At 30.8% G+C, this 19797-nt stretch overlaps 1 protein-coding gene and 1 pseudogene across 1 annotated transcript; both read left to right on the forward strand.

Moving 5' to 3' along the window:
- Positions 1-873: 873 nt before the first annotated feature.
- On the forward strand, positions 874-1794 carry LOC133303955 (uncharacterized). The gene has a single exon (XM_061503928.1). It carries the CDS (start codon positions 874-876, stop codon positions 1792-1794), a length of 921 nt encoding a protein of 306 aa, XP_061359912.1.
- A 9997-nt stretch (positions 1795-11791) lies between these two features.
- Positions 11792-13522, forward strand: LOC133303956 (F-box protein SKIP23-like; annotated as a pseudogene).
- Positions 13523-19797: the final 6275 nt, after the last annotated feature.

Raw genomic sequence — 19797 nt, forward strand, 5'->3', positions numbered from 1 at the left:
CCCAAGATCAGTAAATACACTGTCACCACAACACCTCGTGCTTTCCACTTTCCATTACTTAGTCACTTAAATGATAATCTATTGCAATTTGAACAAACATAGTGCACATGTCCCCCAATAACATTTTTGTGCTAGCCTAGATTCCAGGCCCATGAAGGAAACTTTTGGCTACAACTCACAACATGGTTTGCGCTAGCCCGGATTATTTAAATCCATCCCTCTCTTATATATACTTTGAAGAAAGACATAAACTGCAAAATTAATTCAAATAGAAAACAACTTCAATTATACACATTGACTTATGGAAAAAGTGTGTATTATTTTGAATGACACAAAATTGTGTCATTTTAAATAACAGAAAGAGATAAATGATGTGAGAGAGAATGGGTGAGAAAATTTTTAAATGTGTGAGCCTCACCTACCTTTTTGTGAAAGTAAAAGGATATAAAGTATGTCATTTAAAATGACACATCTTTTTCCCTTGAATTAAATATGATTGAGAATATGGCATTGTTGATTCATTAAAAGGGTAAGGAGGGGAGCATATACCAGCAATGTCCTGTGTCCTATGTTTGTGTACTACCACGAATTTCTAAAACATCAACGTAGCCCATCTTACCGCCAAGGGATTAATTAAATCACTATAGTTACACAATTGTTGGCCTAAAATGTTAGACAGCAATCGGAAAGATAGGGAGACCCACATTGTCATCACATGCAAATATAATACCCAAATATTTGGGTTGCACACTTATAATTCCAAGTTTAGGTTCTCCTTTACCATGTTCCCCATAAATAGATTGAAGGCAAACTAATTGCTGATCAAGCATCTTTGTGTTTGGTGCACCTTTCTAGGTTAACAAAAAAGAAAAGATGGAAGCCATTTCTCTCTTTCCAAGCACTCATCAACCAATAAGGTCCATTAGCTTGCCCACTAGAGTGCACCCCTCTTCTCTAAGAATTGAAGCACTGTTGAACCATCTTAAACTTCATTACCCCCGGTCTGTTTCCAGCACCGTTTGTTTAGAAGCAGAGAATATTCAAAGTGATTCGGTTGTGCTTGCAGAGTTGTACAATTGCATGGAGGAACTCTTCCATTCTCCACAGACCCAACAAGCTCTTTTGCACTACCAGAATGGGAATCTAGTGGAAGAGGCACTATGTGGCTCAGTCACATTGCTAGATGCATGTGGGACCGCAAGGGATTTATTGTTTGCTTTCAAGGAACATGTGCAAACATTTAAGTCAGCCATACGTAGAAGAAGAGGAGATTCAAGCATTGAAAGTAGCATTTCTGAATATGATAGCTTTAGGAAGAAGGCCAAGAAGGAAATCTGCAAGCTACTTGTGGCATTGAAGCGAATGGAGAACAAAGTTAATGGTTTTTCTGTCATGGGTCAAGATCAGTATATAATATTCTTGGCTAGAGTTCTAAGAGAAGCAAGCACCATCACCATCTCTATATTTCGTTCTGTTTTGCTATTCCTGTCCATATCACGACTCAGAACAAAAGGGTCCTCCTTGATCTCAAAGCTAAAGCACACGAGATTATTTTCTTCAGAGAAAGAACAAAAGAACAATAATGTTGTAGACCTCCATGTTGTGTACTCCCTCCTTGGAAGAGGAAAATACGATGATGTCAAGCCTGAAGTTCAAGATGCACTAAGAGTGTTAGAGACACTAAATACTAGTATTGATGGTCTAGAGGGTAGCTTGGATTGCATTTCCAGACGTTTAGTCCAAAATAGAGTGTCACTTCTTAATATTCTTGCTCATTACCAAAATTATGAGTGAAGCATCAATCATTCCCTTGTAAATGTGAATGAGAGTGATCATGTAGTCCGCATTTTAAAGGATTTGCTCTCCACAAATCAATACATGTTTGAATGAGAGTATCGACATGATTCAGAATTACATTATGTCTTCTCAAATTTTCTAGACTCTAGTTCATTTTTATTTCTTTCTTTTTACATTCTCAATTTCTTTTGGACTTGAAAAGTAAAAGCCCTTCCCTCAACTTATTAACGCACATTTGACGGATACTTAAAGTCTATGTAACTTTAACTCAATATTACTACATTTTAATTTGTTAAAAATAATAAAAAAAACATTTAATTAATAAACTGCTAACAAATAATTTCACTAATTATATAAGTATTTATTAGTTGACTTAATTATTTCTGCTCTTTATTAACAACTTATTTTATTTTTTTTATAAATTTATCTAAAATATTTCGTTTGTTAGAAGGTACAAGTGCCATTAAATGCTTCCATATTAATATCATAGGGAAGTACAAATACTTCTGTAATCATATCAGGTGGGAAGTACAAATGTTCCGTAATAATATCATATGAGAAGTACAAATGCCCCTGCAGTTGGGTTGCTCTCAGTTTACAATTTAATTAGCTCGTTGCCTTTCTTACTGTAGTGAGCTGCTTCAGCGAGAGAGGAGTAGCTCGCTGACTCTCACTCGTTTTATCGAACTGTTCAGCGAGCTGCTGTAGGTTTTTAGTTTTAAATTAAATACCATGTACGCTTAGGGAGCTACTTGGTACATGATATTAAGCATTTATAAATTAATTCCAGAATAATTACATGTTACAATTACATATATGGAATATGTATGTCAAGATCAAAGAAAGCTTTAAAAAAGGAATTTTAAACGAAAATTTTTACTCAGTGATTTTATTGAATTATGTGATTGTAATTGCGCTTATTATTTTAATTGGTGATAATAAATCGATTTTAGAGCGGGGTGTTATAAATTATCTCTATGTAGAAATGCATCTCCATCCTTAATCCTAATTCACTCACATTTAAATCAGTCATAGTAGTTATTAAAGGCAAGTGAAATCATTTTTCAACTTTTCACACTTATCATTTCAGATAATAAGAAGAGTAAAATAAATAGATAATTTTATGATTCTTTTATGTTTTGTTTTTCCAATTTTGAAATTTAACTTCTCTAAGTTTTAAACTTTATTTATTTATAACAAAAGTTTATCATATTAATATATATTTGGTACATTGTTATTTGTAGCAAATAATTATTTTTCTAAATAATTATTTTTATTAATTTATTTTATTATACATATATGTGTGTGTGCGAATAAAACAGTAACATATTTTGTGAATTTTATTTTTTTTACAGTATTTGAGGTTTCATTCATTTTATCTTATTGCTTTTAGTTTTTATTTTTATTTTATTTTTTTTAGCCTACCAAATTGACTCATATTGTTCGAGAAATACTATGTATTTTTTTTATAGAGTTGAGCAGATTCAAAAAACCAACCTGTGTAACTTGCTCGTTTTATGTGAGGAACATCTACAGGGTTCAAATTAAATGGGTAACTGCTTTATCTATTTCAGATTTTTTAATTCTATGCATTTTTTCTTTTTATGCAATGAAAAGTGTGGCCATTATATTCAAAGCCTGAAGTTTACGAAAGCAGCACTTTGGTCGGTAAACATTTCCAACGAAATTAGAAATTGGAAAACAAAAAGAATAACAACAATTTTCCTTAACAAAAGATTTTGAGTTCGAGTAATAAGAATGAAGAAAAGAGTCTTAATATAGACATCCATTTAGGGAAGTATAACTTTTAGGGAAGGCTCTATTTGTACTATGTATCCTCAATTCTCTACGTTGTTTTAATTTGGCTAGCAACCATTTTTTATAGGACTCACGCTTAATGAGGGGAAGGATGATATAATTAATTCATTTTTAATTTTTTCTTTTATTTTAATTAGTTTAAAATATTTAAATAAATTAATGCATTTAAAATTGACTTAAATCATGCTTGAATGTTTTGTGTTGCGTACTCTAAGGCTGGCTTAGAATAATCCGTTAATAACTTAATACATGCGTGCACATGTGTTCCATGTATAAAAACTGTATAAAACTTTATTTATCGTTTGTTAATTTTTTTTTTATAATTTTAATAATTGAAATTGAAACAAATATTTTTCTTTATCAATTTCACTTCTTCTGATTAATCAATTCTCCGTGCATTCAATGTTATAAATATCAACTCACATTTTTAAAATTTTAGTTTTTACAAATCTTTTTTTAAATATTTATTTATCTCAAAATTAAAAGAACAAAATTTGCCAAAATTGAGTGCTATATTTTTGGCAAGCACCAATGGTTATTTTTTTCCTATATAAGATCGATTATCCTTTTAAATTTATTATATTTAGTTTTATATCATTCATTTCATAACATTATTTTAACTTTATTTCTTTATTCCATTCTCTTCCGGATAATGAATCATGTGATTATATATATCTTGAATTCTTGATAAAGCAATAAACTTCTTATTTGTTGTTTGTGAAAATCAACTATTTTATAATTAAGAGTAAACTCCGGATTACCAAAAAAAGAGAGACTAAACTCCTTCTTTTACAAAAAAAAAAAACCGGGCGCGGTAAACTCCTTCAATTCAATATTGATAAGATTTTAAAACATTAGTTTGATTCTTATAAGATTAATGACATTAAATTGATCTTCAAAAGATAATTTTGCAAGAAAAAAATTAAGGGTGCATATTTTCTTATGTTGTAGGATAGTAGGAAAGAAAAAAAGTAGAGATAAGTTAAATGTGGGTCCCACATTTTAAATTAAAAAAGAGAAGAAAAATTAATTGGCACGGAAAACGAATTTGTGTAGGAAAAAGTTCTTATCTCATGTAGATGGAGATAATGATTTCCCAAAAATTAATCACTGCAAACATAATCTTTAAGAACCGTATTGAGATTTCTAAAAATTTACTCAAAACAAAATGAGCTTCACTAGACTTCCAATATTTTTTCAAAAAAAATTAAGTTTAATTTATAACTTATACTACGCTGATATACTGGCTTTATTTATATTTAATAGTTGATTTATTTTTTTACAAATTTTATTTATTGATTTTATACTAGCCATGTAAAAAATATAAGACAACATAGCAGATTAGCAGCTGTGAACTTCCAAATCTTTCTACACCATCCATTAATGGATTATTATTATTATTTCATCATTTATAATTTTTTGCTTCAAAGGTTAATTTTTTTATTGACATATTGCAGATCCTTTTGTCCCAACCTAATTTATTAATGAGTCAAGTGATGACAATTGACAATTTATGATTGTTCTATAATAAAGAAAGATGTCGAATTAACATCAACTCATTTTTTTATTTAAACTTTATAAAAAAAATAATCATCAAATTAATTAAAGAATAAATTTTATAATATTAAAATTCCATATGACCCGTGAAAATTTGTTATCTTTCTCTCTCCGTAAATTTTGATTGAACTTCATTTATTTAATTCAAATGAAAAAAAAATACAAAATTTCCACATCACCAAGTGTTGTGATATTTTATCATAATACATTAATACTATAGTAAAAGTGTTTATCCTTTTAAATAAAGTGTTTATCCTTTTAAATGACACAAGTTATATCATTTCACTCTCACAAAGAGGTGCGATCCACACCTTTATTTTTTTGTCAACTCTCTCTTCTTCTTTATCTATCTCTTTCTCTCTCTTAAAATGACACAACTCTACATCATTCAAAACGACACACATTTTTCCCTAAAACTATTTATTCCTAATTAATTACTATTGACTCAATAATTTAATATTGATTTATAATATAATTAATATGAACATCGAATCACGCTCGTCTTTAGAGGTGGCAAAACGGGTCGGCTCACCCCGTCCCACCGCCAAAAACGGGTTGTCCTGCCCCGCCAAAAACGGGTTGGCCCGCCCCGCCCCGTATTTTGATATGGGTTGAAAATTCCAACCCATCCCGTTTTAAGGTGCGTTAGCGGGTCAACCCGCTTAAAAAATAAAAAATAATTAAAAATTTAAAATATATTATATTTTATTAATTTTATATTATTTATTATTTTCATTTCACAGTCCTTTTGGTTTTTTTTCAATCTCAATCCTAAATGTATAATAATATTCAGTCAAATATTTTGTAGGAACTTATTTTTGCCTCAATATATGGATAATCTTTGTAATAAAAAAAATCTTTATATTTTCTAAGGGAGTACTAAAATAAAAAAAATTTCATATCACAAAAGCTTAGTGACAAATAAAATATTACCAATTAGTAAAAAAAAAAATTTGACCCGCGGCCAACCCTCCCCGACCCACCGCCAACTCGTTTTAACCCACAACTAAGCTGGACGTGTTGAGGTGGGTTGGTGGATTGAAAAGTATAACCCTACCCGCACCGTTTTAACGGATTGACGGATCGAGTTCAATTCAAATTGCCACCTCTACTCGTCCTGAGCATATACTTCATTATTTTCCTAAATAATATATGATTACATATATCACTACTGCAAGAAATAATTTGTATAGCATCATTAAACCGCGGTTTTAGGAAGTTAAACCGCGGTTTTAGGAAGTTGGCCAAAATTTTGAAATTGCTAATTTTGGTACACGGTCGGGCGATAGTAACCCCTATCCCTTAAGGAGGGGGACTCCTTCAATTCAATATTGATAAAATTTTAAAACATTAGTTTGATTCTTATAAGATTAATGACATTAAATTGATCTTCAAAAGATGATTTTGCAAGAAAAAAATTAATCACTGCAAACATAATCTTTAAGAACCGTATTGAGATTTCTAAAAATTTACTCAAAACAAAATGAGCTTCACTAGACTTCCGATATTTTTTCAAAAAAAAAATAAGTTTAATAAAAAATGCTACTCATGTAAATCCGCAGCACTCGTGCCCAACAAAGCAACATAGTCTCTATCAAACAGAATGAAAGATGCAAAATCAGTGTGATCCACAACTCTCAACTGCACACAAAATCTGCAACACATGACCACCGATTGTGTTATTTATAAATAAAATGAACGATTTAATAATAACAACAACAAAAATAGATATAAAATCTTACTTTGGATAATAATCATCAAAATGTTTTTGGCAGTTTTTACAATACCATTTCTCGAAATCTTCATAAACAGAATATGGACATTTATTACAGGACTTGTACCACCATTTATATTTGCTCTCAATCGATTTTATGGTTCCATAAGTAATGCAAGTAGTAACCCCACTGCAATTCTTAACATCACTGATACACTTCCTTTCCGTCTCTTTCAGGAAATCATTCTCAAAAGAATATGAGGACTGACTTGATAACTGAGACAACGTGTAACCGCTATCAATGACATCAGACGAAAGCCTAAAAAACAAAAACATTATATATAATCAGCGATAAATAATAAAGAAAAGAGCAGAATAATGGAATAACAACAGCTCGCACCTTTTTTTGAAGTCGACAATCTCTGGTACACTGGGACCGATAATTATCCTCGTCTCGTCGCATACTTGAAATACATAACCAAACATATATCAGGTAATATTGGCTCAAAGCCTTTGAGGACAAAGAAAAGAACGAAATAGAGACGCTTCCAAATACCTATTTATACACGAATATGCACTATTCGATTTAAAAAATTAAAATTAGATTTTTAAAAGAAATTTTTTTCCCACCATCCATATTTATATTCAAAAATTTTAACCATTTCAAACTTCGAATTTTAGATCAGATGACGCATTTCAACATAAAAAGCAATTAAATCAGCTGATTTCTTTTTGGATACCAATGTGATGGGCAGTGGGACATTCAATGTCTTGTCTGCCACCACAAATGGTCATTTAATTATTCGATTTAAAGATTAAAATTCGATTTTTAAAAGAATTTCTTTTCCCACCATCCATATTTAAATTCAAAATTTTAAACCATTTCAAATTTCGAATTTCAGATCAGACGACCAATTCCAACATAAAAAGCAATTAAAACACTTGATTATCCAATTAAAATTTCAAATTTCGAAACCATATTTATTAATTAATTATTCTTTTGAGGTTAAAAAATTAAAAATTATAATGATAAAGACTATAATAACCTTGAAATAAATTAAATTTACAAAAACACCATGATTTTCGTCCCAAAACGACATCGTTTTGATGAACATTAGATGAAGTTATCTAAAGTAACTTTAGAAAAAACAAACCCATATATATATTAGAAACACGGTCACTGTTAGGACCTGTTTGGAAATTTTTCGGTAATATAAACATAGAGAAAAAAATCAATTTTTTTATCGTCCGTGGTGGTTGGTTAATCGCACTGCAAACCTTATACTTACAAAAAATTGTGTTGTTATTTTGATATATATTTTAGGTGAAAAAATTACAGCATTGACACAGAGCTTTGCAAATATCAACCACAAACAAAAATATGCTATTCAGAGAGATAATTAATTTTGCATACAACTACATCATAATACACCATAATACGTTATAATACATTATAATACACCATAATACACTAATCTTTGAGATAGATTTTCATTTATTGCAATCACATTTAAAAAATAATAATAAATAATTATTATTTGCAAGGATTTGTGTCGTTAGTATTTAGAATTTTACAAATTTGTATTTACAAAAATTAAAATTAGATTTAGGAATTTAAATATAAAAGAAGAATGATGAAATTTTAATTTAATTATAAAATTGTGTTTGTGGGTCGGCCCTCCGTGCCGAGTCCAGTTTGCCACCTCTAACTATCAGCATGTAAAAGGTTTTTATATTTTTCCACAAAAAAAGATTTTTATTGTTGTGTCTAGGTTTTTATATTTTATCTCAAAGATGAAGTTTCATTTACTACAATCAGATTTATAAAATAATATTAAATAATTATTTTTTTGGCAAGGATTTGTGTCGTTAATGTTTGGAATTTCACAAATTTATATTTACAAAATTTAAAATCAGATTTGGTAATTTAATTATAAAAGAAGAAGGATAAAATTTCAGTTGAATTATAAAAATATATTAGCGGGCGGGCCGAGCCCGGTTTTTCACCTCTAACTGTCAGCATTTTATATAAATAAGTTTTTTTTTTTTGCAAGGATTAGTGTCGTTAGTCTTTGGAATTTTACAAATTTGTATTTACAAAAATTGAAATCAGATTTAGTAATTTAATTATAGAAGAAAAAAGATAAAATTTCAATTGAATTATAAAAATATATTCGCGGGCCAGCCCTCCGGGCCGAGCCCAGTTTTCCACCTCACAGTGACGAAAACATGCTACGACAACAGAGACGAAGTGACAATAGATTATAAAGAACAAAGGAAGAACAACCAGCACTACCCGTTCATCCAACAGAACCATCTCAACATTGTCGTCAAAATCCTTACGTTGAAAATTAGGAATCTTCCAAGATCGAACCACCTTAACCTTAATCCTCCAGTCCTCCTTGGTAGGATTAAGATCCTTTATAAAATCATAGGTTGAAAACATATCGTAGGGGAGAATGAAAAAGGAAGAAAAGAAAGAACTGATTCCTCTAAAAGAAACAATCAGCAAAAATGAAATATCGGAGGGAAGAACAAAATTTCTATTCTCACGTTCCTTCTTATAGACCCAAGCAACAAAAGAAAAGCAGTCAGAGATTAAATGAGAGCTGTCTGCCACCTAAACACCTTAAAAATTTTTCCCACCATTACAATTTGAATTTCAAAAAGGAAATCGAAATCATATTTTGAAATTTAAAAGAGCTGATCATTCCAATGTAGAAATCATGATCAGTTAATTACAAAAAAGAAAAAAAAAAGAAATCATGATCAGTTTGAATTTCAAATTTTAAAAGAGCCTCTCAATTCCAATGTAGAAATCATCATTAAATGAAACAGCTGAGTGAGATATTGAATGAGGACTGAGACAATTGGAAATTGAATGAGGTGTCTGTCACCATAACTCAATTGAATCAAAACTCAATTTAACTTTTTTTTCGTATTTAAAATGTTTAAAATATTTAATAATTCGAATTTTCCAAAGGAGGAAAGTTTTTAAGTGGGTATGGTGTGAACAGAAATCTGAGATACAAAGAGGGAGTGACACATGGCAAAACTTTCTAACGTTGAACTCTCCTTTATATATATATATATATAGATACTACGCTGATATACTGGCTTTATTTATATTTAATAGTTGATTTATTTTATTACAAATTTTATTTATTGATTTTATGCTAGCCATGTGAAAAATATAAGACAACATAGCAGATTAGCAGCTGTGAACTTCCAAATCTTTCTACACCATCCATTAATGTATTATTATTATTTCATCATTTATAATTTTTTGCTTCAAAGGTTAATTTTTTTATTGACATATTGCAGATCCTTTTGTCCCAACCTAATTTATTAATGAGTCAAGTGATGACAATTGACAATTTATGATTGTTCTATAATAATGAAAGATGTCGAATTAACATCAACTCATTTTTTTTATTTAAATTTTATAAAAAAAATAATCATCAAATTAATTAAAGAATAAATTTTCTAATATTAAAATTCCATATGACCCGTGAAAATTTCTTATCTATCTCTCTCCATAAATTTTGATTGAACTTCATTTATTTAATTCAATTCAAAAAAAAAATACAAAATTTCCACCTCACCAAGTATTGTGATATTTTATCATAAAAGTATTTATTCTTAATTAATTATTATTGACTCAATAATTTAATATTGATTTATAATATAATTAATGTGAACATCGAATCACGCTCGTCTTGACCATATGCTTCATTATTTTTTTAAATAATATATGATTACATATAGAAATGTAAATGGTCCTGGACTAGATTTTGGCCTTGTCCCATTGACCGTGATTTAAATTTTAAAATTAGATTTAAATTTTAAAATTAGATTTAAATTTTAAAATTTCTAATTTTGGTACTCGGTCGGTGCATAGTAACCCCTATTCCTTAGGGATAATAACACCTATTACTTAGGCATAATCATACTTTGTTTTAGCAAACCCTTTGAATTTCTTTTCTCTCTCTCTTTCCTTTATTGTAACACCCGTTAGTAATTAAAAAAAATAATGAAAATCAAGAGTCTGTTCCATAATTTTAATAAGCTAGGGGGCGAAAAAAAAATTCTGGAAAGGCCACGAGTCAAGATAAAAATTAAAAAAAAAAAAAAAAGAAGTACGTTAACCACAATTTGATAGGGTAAAGTACACCTTAGCTCTGTGGGCGAAACTTTCTGAGCCATGATTTTTAAACTCCGGAGTTGCATGTAGAGGTTGCAAAACCTCTTACCTACATAGTCTTGGTCATACCATAACAGGGTACATCGTCACCAACTCCCCAGACACCAACGTAGGTGTCATTTTTTCCCTTATCATCAGAATGAAGATGTATTTCTAAACTAAACCATTTTCCATCAGCCTTAAAATAAACCCATTAGAACTCCTTACCCTATTTTCTTCAGTTTTGTTAAATAACGAGAAAAAAAAAAAAAAAAAAAGTAACATTTGAAATATTTCTGTGTGTATTGACTGATGAAGGCTGTACAATATATAAACAGACTAATGGGCTAAGCCCAAACGTAATGTAATCTGACCTAATACAAAATAAGAAAACCCTAATTACAAAATAAGGAAACCCTAATTAAAACCCTAATTACAATATATTTCTAACAAGTTTCATATCCGAAATAGGATTACAGTATATTTCTAAGAAGTTTCGTATCCGAAATAGGACTCTTTCTATTTCCAGAAAATATCTACAAATTCTGATAAGTAAGAGACAACTAGCTTCTCATCTAAGGGTGTTGTTCCTTCTATAAAAATGAGGGGAAATACCCAGACAAAAGGCAGTAACCGGTGTCTCGGGTTGAGCTCCTTGAAGGCTAGAGGAATTAATTTGTACTCTTACTTTGGTTGTGGAATTTTCTCTCGAAGGCAGAGAACAAAGGGAAGAGGAGTTGAGACTCTAACCTATTGGAACTCAAGTTGGAGACTCCAAGCCTGAGCTGTCAAGAAGGGTAAGTTATTAAGACTTGTTCCTTGCTTCTACTGTAAATTCGAGAAACATGTTTGATTCCTTGCATGTTTTGTTTTCTGATAATGTTAAACCGAAGCCGAGTAATCTGGTTCATGAGATTGAGAGCTATGTGGGTGGAGCTCCTTGTGGATGAATAATTACATGTAGGTATTAATTATATTGAGCCCCTTGGATCAAATGTGTCAGATTCTGTCTTGTGTGTTCGGTGTTTTTACTTTGAGCTTCTGAAATGCCTCTAAACATTGTAAAATACATATGAAACAAGAATTTTATGGGGTGGTAATTTTGAAAATCCTGATAATCCTCAAGATATATCCTATGGTGATCATTCTAACCCTCTGTCAATTGTCATATATATGATGTATGTATTCTATAACATGTAATTGAAATGCGTTGAGAAAAGGGCTAGAAGTTCTGATTGACTTTTTGAGATGAATCTCACCCCTTTATGGGGACTTGTTTATTTTAGGTACTAGGATCCCAAGGACGTACGGAATTTTTCAAAGGTAAGTAATCATGGCAAACTGGTCAGAGCTCCCAAAAGAACTGATCTATTCGATATCAGAATTCCTTGAAAGCCCACTTTACCTTGTTCGTTTCCGATCAGTGTGTTCATCTTGGCGAACGAATTCAACCCGAATGCTCAAGCATCACCATTTTCCGGACAAGTTCCCAATTGCCTCCACCAATGATATTATTAATGGCTATAACACCACTACGACCTATTTCCTCTCGAAGCACACCCTGTTGCTCATGACCCCACCCCCAGGATATAACACGTCATGGTTAATCAGAACCAGCCAAGACCCACTTGGCCGAACCCAGGTCTGGCACGGATTTAGCAAAGCCCAGCTGAAGCCCTCTGTATTGAAACCAAATCAACATGGTTATATTCCCAAAGGGTTGAACCCCTACAAGTTACCCATCTTGGATTTGGGACACCATTTCGTCCTCAGCAGTGTAGGTCCTAATCCCATCGTACTTGGCGTGGGAAATGTGGCTTTCATGTGGCTGGATTCTGAAAAACATGATTTTGTTTTGCTCACAGTTCATATGGGTACGGATCTCGCTCTGCTCAGGTCTGGTGATGAGGATTGGCGCATGGATTTTCAAGGGGACAAGGAGTACTATTTCAAACACGTCTGTGTTTTCAAGGGGAGACTTTACGCAGTTGACATGTTTGGTGAGCTCGTGGTGGTAGGGCTGGACTTGAGTTTGGATACGGTGGTTGGACGAGTACGGCGGCGTTGCTGCGGTGACGTGAAGTACTTGGTGGAGTGTGACGGTGAGTTGTTATTGGTGGACATGTACTTCGATCGTCCTCGCGATTGCCCCTATGAGTACGATCCATGTGTATAGACTTGAGGAGAACAAGTGGGTGAAGGTGAGGAGTTTGGGAAATTGGGTTTTGATCTTGGGGATTGATTTTACTTTTTCTATTTCTAATTCAGACTTGGGTCTTCCCAGGGGGAATTGTGTGATTTTCAGAGACGGTGGGACTGATATTGATGACTTGAGTGGGATGAAGGTTTTTTCCTTGGATGAAGGTAAAATTGATGATGTAAACTATTCCAATTTGCTCTGGCCCTGTCCAAGTTGGGTTGCTCGTTATATTGACTACAAGTGTGTTATATAGGCAATATGGTGGTTGTTGCTTGTTAGTAGACGACAACGCCATAATGCTCCTGGTAGAATAAAAAAAAAAAAAAAGTGTTATATAAGTGCTTATTTTATTTTATGGTGCTCACTTTTGATAGCACACTGCTATTTGACACTTTTTTTTTTTTTTATATAAGTTTAATATTTCGAAATGGAGCACCTTAATATATGTTTTTCAATCAAGTTTTATTATATATCTTTTTTTTTGTATTAATGTTGTTTCTTTAATTCAAATATTTAAGTGAAGTTTATTATTTTCTTTTTTTTCTTTTTTATATACAGAATTAAGCAGATTTGAAAAACCAACCTCTCGTGTAAAGAATTGGAAATAATCTGTGAGTAGTGGTGAAATAAATTTTATATTAATTAAAAATAGACCAAGTGAGAATCATGTATATAAGTGCAAAAGACTACCTACAGTATTAAGATTTTGAAACGTGTTGTTGATGCACTTATTATAAATTGTTTTTTGGCTCATTAATGAAAGAATCTTTATAAAGGGTTTTTAGCTCCCATATACCACTATACCATTCTTAACAGAAACATTTACAGGGTTCAAATTAAATGAGTAACTGCTGTATCTATTTCAGTTTTTTTATCCAATGCATTTTTTCTCTGTATGCAGTGAAAAGTGTGGCATTATATTCAAAGCCTGAAGTTTACGAAAGCAGCACTTTGGTCGGTAAACATTTCAAACGATATTAGAAATTAGAAAACAAAAAGAATAACAACAATTTTCCTTAACTAAAGATTTTGAGTTGTGAGTACTAAAAATGAAGAATGTCTTTAATAGAGACATCCTTTATAATGAGTTCGCTCAAATCAAATAAATCTTATAATCGATAAATTTACGAATATAAAAAAAAAAAGATAGGAAAATAATTGTGAAACCAAAAAATTCATTAAACAAAGGCCACGGAAGGGTAAACCCTAAAGTAGTGTTGAGATATATAAAATCATTAATATAGCCTTACCCAACAGCTTAAACTTTTGGATTGAATTGATTCTTTACCAGTAGAACCATGTTGATGATTTATGCAAGGCTGACCTAGGAACTACAATAACTGATGAGAGTCAATACAAGTTTAAAGGAAGGCTTTATTTGTACTATGTATCCTCAATTCTCTGCATTGTTTTTTTTTTATATATATATACCGATATTAATTACATCTTTAAGACGAGTCGGCCTCCGGATATCCCAGAGCTTCAACACTTTAAGTTAGTATAAGACTAATTTTGAATCGGGATTTAGTCACGGTTAAAACTCTTCGCCTCTCCCCAAAAATTTATTTGGTAGGAATCAAAACGAGTTCTCTCCCCACCTATTTAGCTTGTGTAATTCTCTAATAAGTTGTTTCAATTTGGCTAGCAACCACTGATTTGTTTTTAATTTTTTTTCTTTTATTTTAATTAGTTTAAAAATATTTAAATTAATTAATGCATTTAAAATTGACATAAATCATGCTTGAATGTATTGTGTTGCGAACTCTTGGATGGTCTTAGAATCAACCGTTAATATGTGGGGACAACGACCAAATTGTCACTCTTACCACAAATATTACCTGAATGCCACGGTTCCAAATTTTTTTTTTCAAAATGCTACGTCACCTAACTCGCTATAACACCTGGCGAGTTAGGTGTGCAAACGTAGCAACAAGTTCTTGACCACGTAAGTCTCTGCGTAGTACAACAAGATTACGTGGCAGACAGCTTCTGCCACGTGACCTAAAACTCTACGCAGCGTGGCGTTTTAGCTGGCCAAAATCACTGGACAGGGTAGCATGTTACATGGCAACCATACAGCCACGCAACGCATGTGTGACATATGTCACACCATGGCAAACCCGCTGCATTGCCTAGTATGTTACATGGTGATATGCGTCTAACATATGGTGATTTCTAAGTAAAAGAAGCAAGGAATTAATCATAAATGTGTGAAAATAAGCACATAAATGCAAGAAATATTGATTATTCCTTCTCAATCATTCTCTCACTCAATTTATGCATTTTGATAGCAGGAAACACCAAAAAGAAGTGAAAGAGAGAAGTTGAAATTGCATAGTCTCGCGCAAAACGCGTGAAAATAGTGCGATCCGCGTGATTTTGGCAAATTACTTTCTGTTTGTTCGCGCGGATTTAGCGCTGATCGCGCAGGCGTCATGAATGCAGTCCTTGATTTGTGGAGTCGCGAATTTGGCACTGATCGCGCGGTCGTCATGAATGCATTCCTTGATTTGTGGGGTTTGATGAAAATGGAAATTTAATTAAATTAATGAGAGGATTATGACCTGATTAATTGGTGGAATTATGAGAAAAATGGAAATTTAATCAAATTAATGAGAGGATTATGATCTGATTGATTGGTTGAATTATGAAGAAAATAGAAATTTAATCACAATTAATTCAAGGATTGACCTGATTGAGTTGCTGGCTATAATAAGGAAGCAGAAACTCTAAAAGAAAATGATCTTTTGGCAAGGAGAAATTGGAGAGGAAGCTCTCGGTGACTGAAGATTCAAGACTTCTTCTTCTTCTTCCGGTCTTACATTTTCATGAACTCTTTCTCATTATTTAAATTTTCAGACATGAATATGTCTGGCTAGTCTTTTATTATTGTGGTAAGGGTCACAACCCTTGATGTGAACCCCTTGTAGTTTGGTTAATTTTTATATTTAATTATTTCAATTGCATTTATTTTACCTTGTTCTTCATCTTCTAATTCTTCTAGAACTGATCACTCTATTAGGATTGCGAGGGTTAGGGTTTTCAATAGGAATATTGGGATTCTAATTCCTGACAAAGTGTAAAATAACAGTTCATGTATGCACTAGGGATAGGCTACATGAACTGCAAACGTGGAAAATTCACTAGGTTAAAGGATTAACTTGAAAAAAGATTTCTAAGGGATTAGGATTCTAATAAGGTTAATAAAGTTAAGATCACTAAGGGATTAGGGCTTAACTAATTAATTATTAGATGGTGAATTGTTTGATCAATTGGGTAATTAAATATAAACATTAATCAATATTACAAGGTGGAGATCGGAAAGGTGTTGGAGTCCTTTACTGCAATAGCTTTTAACAATATTTTTCTCAAAAACCTTTTATTTTAAATTCGTCAAATTTCTCTCTGATATTCGACCATTACTTTCAAACCAACTCTTGTTCATCCATTCTTAAAAGGAACAATTAATTGATATTCGACCCAATCCCTGTGGAGGCGTTACTTTACTTACTATTATATTACTTGTGCTATCGGTACACTTGCCGATTTTTTGCAACACATGGCAACCGTACATCCACGCAATACATGTGTGCCACGTGTCGCCACCGTGGCAAACCCGATGCACTGTTCAGCGATTTTAGTGATCCCCACGTCTATAAAACCAGTCCCCCCTCCCTTTCTCCTATTCTCTCTGGTCCCCCCTTGTGAAAATCGTTTCGTTCCCTCTTCCTTTTTTTTGTCTCCTTGTCCTCCCTCCCCCTTCCCCTTTGTCGTCCAGTTTAGGTTCACACAGGTAAGTTTAAAATTTTTTTTACTACAATTTTATTTATGGTTTTTATTTTAATTTGTGTTATTTTGTTTGATAGATCCCTTGTATTCCAATTGGTTCCCATTGTCTCTCACAGGTTAATTAAAAAAAATTTAGCATAATCTTATTTATTGTTTTAAATTTAAATAATGTTATTTCATATAATAGATGAGATGATATTTGTTACTAGTATAGGAGTTAAATCCTAGGGTAGATGATGTATTTAGATATTTATTAATTTGTTAGTGTAGAAATTAAACCTAGGATTGATAACATTATTTATATATTTGTTAAATGAGTTAATATAAATAAATTATAGGATAAATGTAATTATTGAATTTTGTATTGCGAAATAAAGTGATTTAAAGAAAAATAATATTGGTTTGAATATTTTAGGTTAAAATAAATTATGTTAAAATAATTTAATTTTGGATTGTTAATTTAATTTAATTTATGTGTGTTAATTAATTTAAATCAATATAGGAGTGTTAATTAGTTTAATTTAATTAGTTTATGTAAGTTAAATTATTTATAAATTTTAAGGTATTTAATATAAGGGAAATATTACTCTCCTTTTATACGAGGTAACTTATCTCATTTTCTCTCACTTCGATTTTCGCACCCCGCTTTTTTTTTTTTCTTGTAATGGTGGGACCCACCTATTTTCTCTCTACCACATAAGATAACTATCTTATGTGGAAGGAGATTAATAAAACCCTTAATATAATTTAGGAGTGTTAATGAATCAAATTAAAATTATGTTTGTTAATTAATTTAATTTAATATAGTCTAAATTAATTTAAATTATTTTAGAAATGTTAATTACTCATTTTTAGGAGTGTTAATTAATTTAACTTAATTGAATTTATGCTAAGTTAAATTATTTGTAACCGTTAAGAAATTTAATATAATTTAGTAGTGTTAATGAATTAAACTAAATTTAGGTTTGTTAATTATTTTAGTTTAGTTCAGCGTATATTAATTTAAAATAATTTAGAATCATTAATTAATTATTTTTAGGAGTGTTAACTAAATTCATTTAATTTAGTTTATGTTATGTTAAAAATATTTGAAATTTTAAGTTAGTTAATTTAATTTAGGAGTGTCAATGAATCAAATGTAATTTATGTTTGTTAATTCATTCAGTTTAATTTAGTCTATATTGATTTAAATTATTTTATAACTATTAATTACTTATTTTATAACTGTTTATTACAAATTGAGATTTCACAATTTTTACTGAAAACAAAATGAGCTTTACTCAACTTCCAATATTTGCATAAATTTTATTTTAATTTATAGCTTATACTATGTTGATATACTAGCTTTATTTTATTTAACGCTTGATTTGTTTTGTTATAAATTTTAATTAATGATTTTATATTAGCCATTTAAAAATATACAAGACATCATAGTAGCTGTGAACATCCAATTCTTTTTCGCCATTAATTAATGGACTAATATTTTTTTAAAGCTATAAATAAAGCATTACTATATCAAATAACTCATCATTTATAATATTCGCTTCAAATTTTTTTTTGATTGACATATGTCATATGAAGAAGCTTCACGATTGGCCTATAATAATGAATCATATCGAATAAATATCAAATATTTTTATTTGAATTTTAAAAAAAAGAAAAAGAAATAGAAAAATTAATCATCAAAATAATTAGAGAACTATTTCTCTAAATATAACTTGTGAAAATTTATGTGTATTTTTCTTTGTAAATTTTAATTAGACTCTATCTATTTAATGTAATTAAAAAATAAATATAAAATTTTCACATGACTTAACTAATTGTGATATTTTAACATGAGAAGATCTACTCTTAATTAATTATTATTTGACTCATTAAATTTAATATTAATTTTTAAAATGATAATATTGTTTTATGATTTTAATTATGAAATATTGATTGTTATTTATGATATAATTAATATAAACATCCACTCCAGCTAGCCTTGAGCATGTTAAAAAATATATGATCACACATGACACAATCACACCAAAACACCTAGGACTCACGAGATTTCGTTGCACAAGAGTGATTCCCGAGCAGGGAAGGAAGGTTTGGTTTTTTTCTCAGTTGATTCTCTGCGCCCAGTTTATTTATTTTATATTGATTCGGGTTTTTTTCTAAAATAATGGAAAATCCTTAGGGGGCGTTTGGTTGAGGAGAAATTTTTTGAATACTAGGGAAATGGTTGGAAAGTGAGTTTGGTAGGAAAATGTAAAAAAAGTTGTTTAATTGACCGAAATATTATCAGAGAAATTTATTTAAATTTGCAAAATCTATGTTCGGGAGAAACTTCGCACCTGTTTTTTCACTTCCCCAATTATCTCAAAATACCACATCTCAAGTGGTATTCTGTAACAGTGAATTTTATCCAAAAATCAACACAAGTAATTTCTCCATCTATCCTATTTGCCTAGTATTTTTTTTAAAAACCTAAACTAAACGTGGTATTTTCCAATATCTACTTATACTTTCTCATCAATCCCAAAATAAATCTTCTACCAAACACTACCTAAAATGAATCCAGACAAGAATACCAGCAAAGCTCTGCCATCTCGCCATTTATGTCCCTTATTCTTTCATTGTAAACATCCATTGTTCTTTTCTCTCTTCTTTCTTACGGAAAAATTTAAAGTGGACCGGGAGCATTTATTTTGGATGGTCCTTTTTCTAAAATTAGAAAATTTTTGGAGATATAGA

This window comes from Gastrolobium bilobum, unplaced genomic scaffold, assembly GCF_033153095.1.
Source record: "Gastrolobium bilobum isolate Gb01-03AN ecotype WA unplaced genomic scaffold, APGP_CSIRO_Gbil_v1 utg19567, whole genome shotgun sequence".
Lineage (NCBI taxonomy): Eukaryota > Viridiplantae > Streptophyta > Magnoliopsida > Fabales > Fabaceae > Gastrolobium > Gastrolobium bilobum.

Coding starts and splice junctions, on each gene's coding strand:
- LOC133303955 (XM_061503928.1), top strand. CDS start 874: ATGGAAGCCATTTCTCTCTTTCCAAGCACTCATCAACCAATAAGGTCC.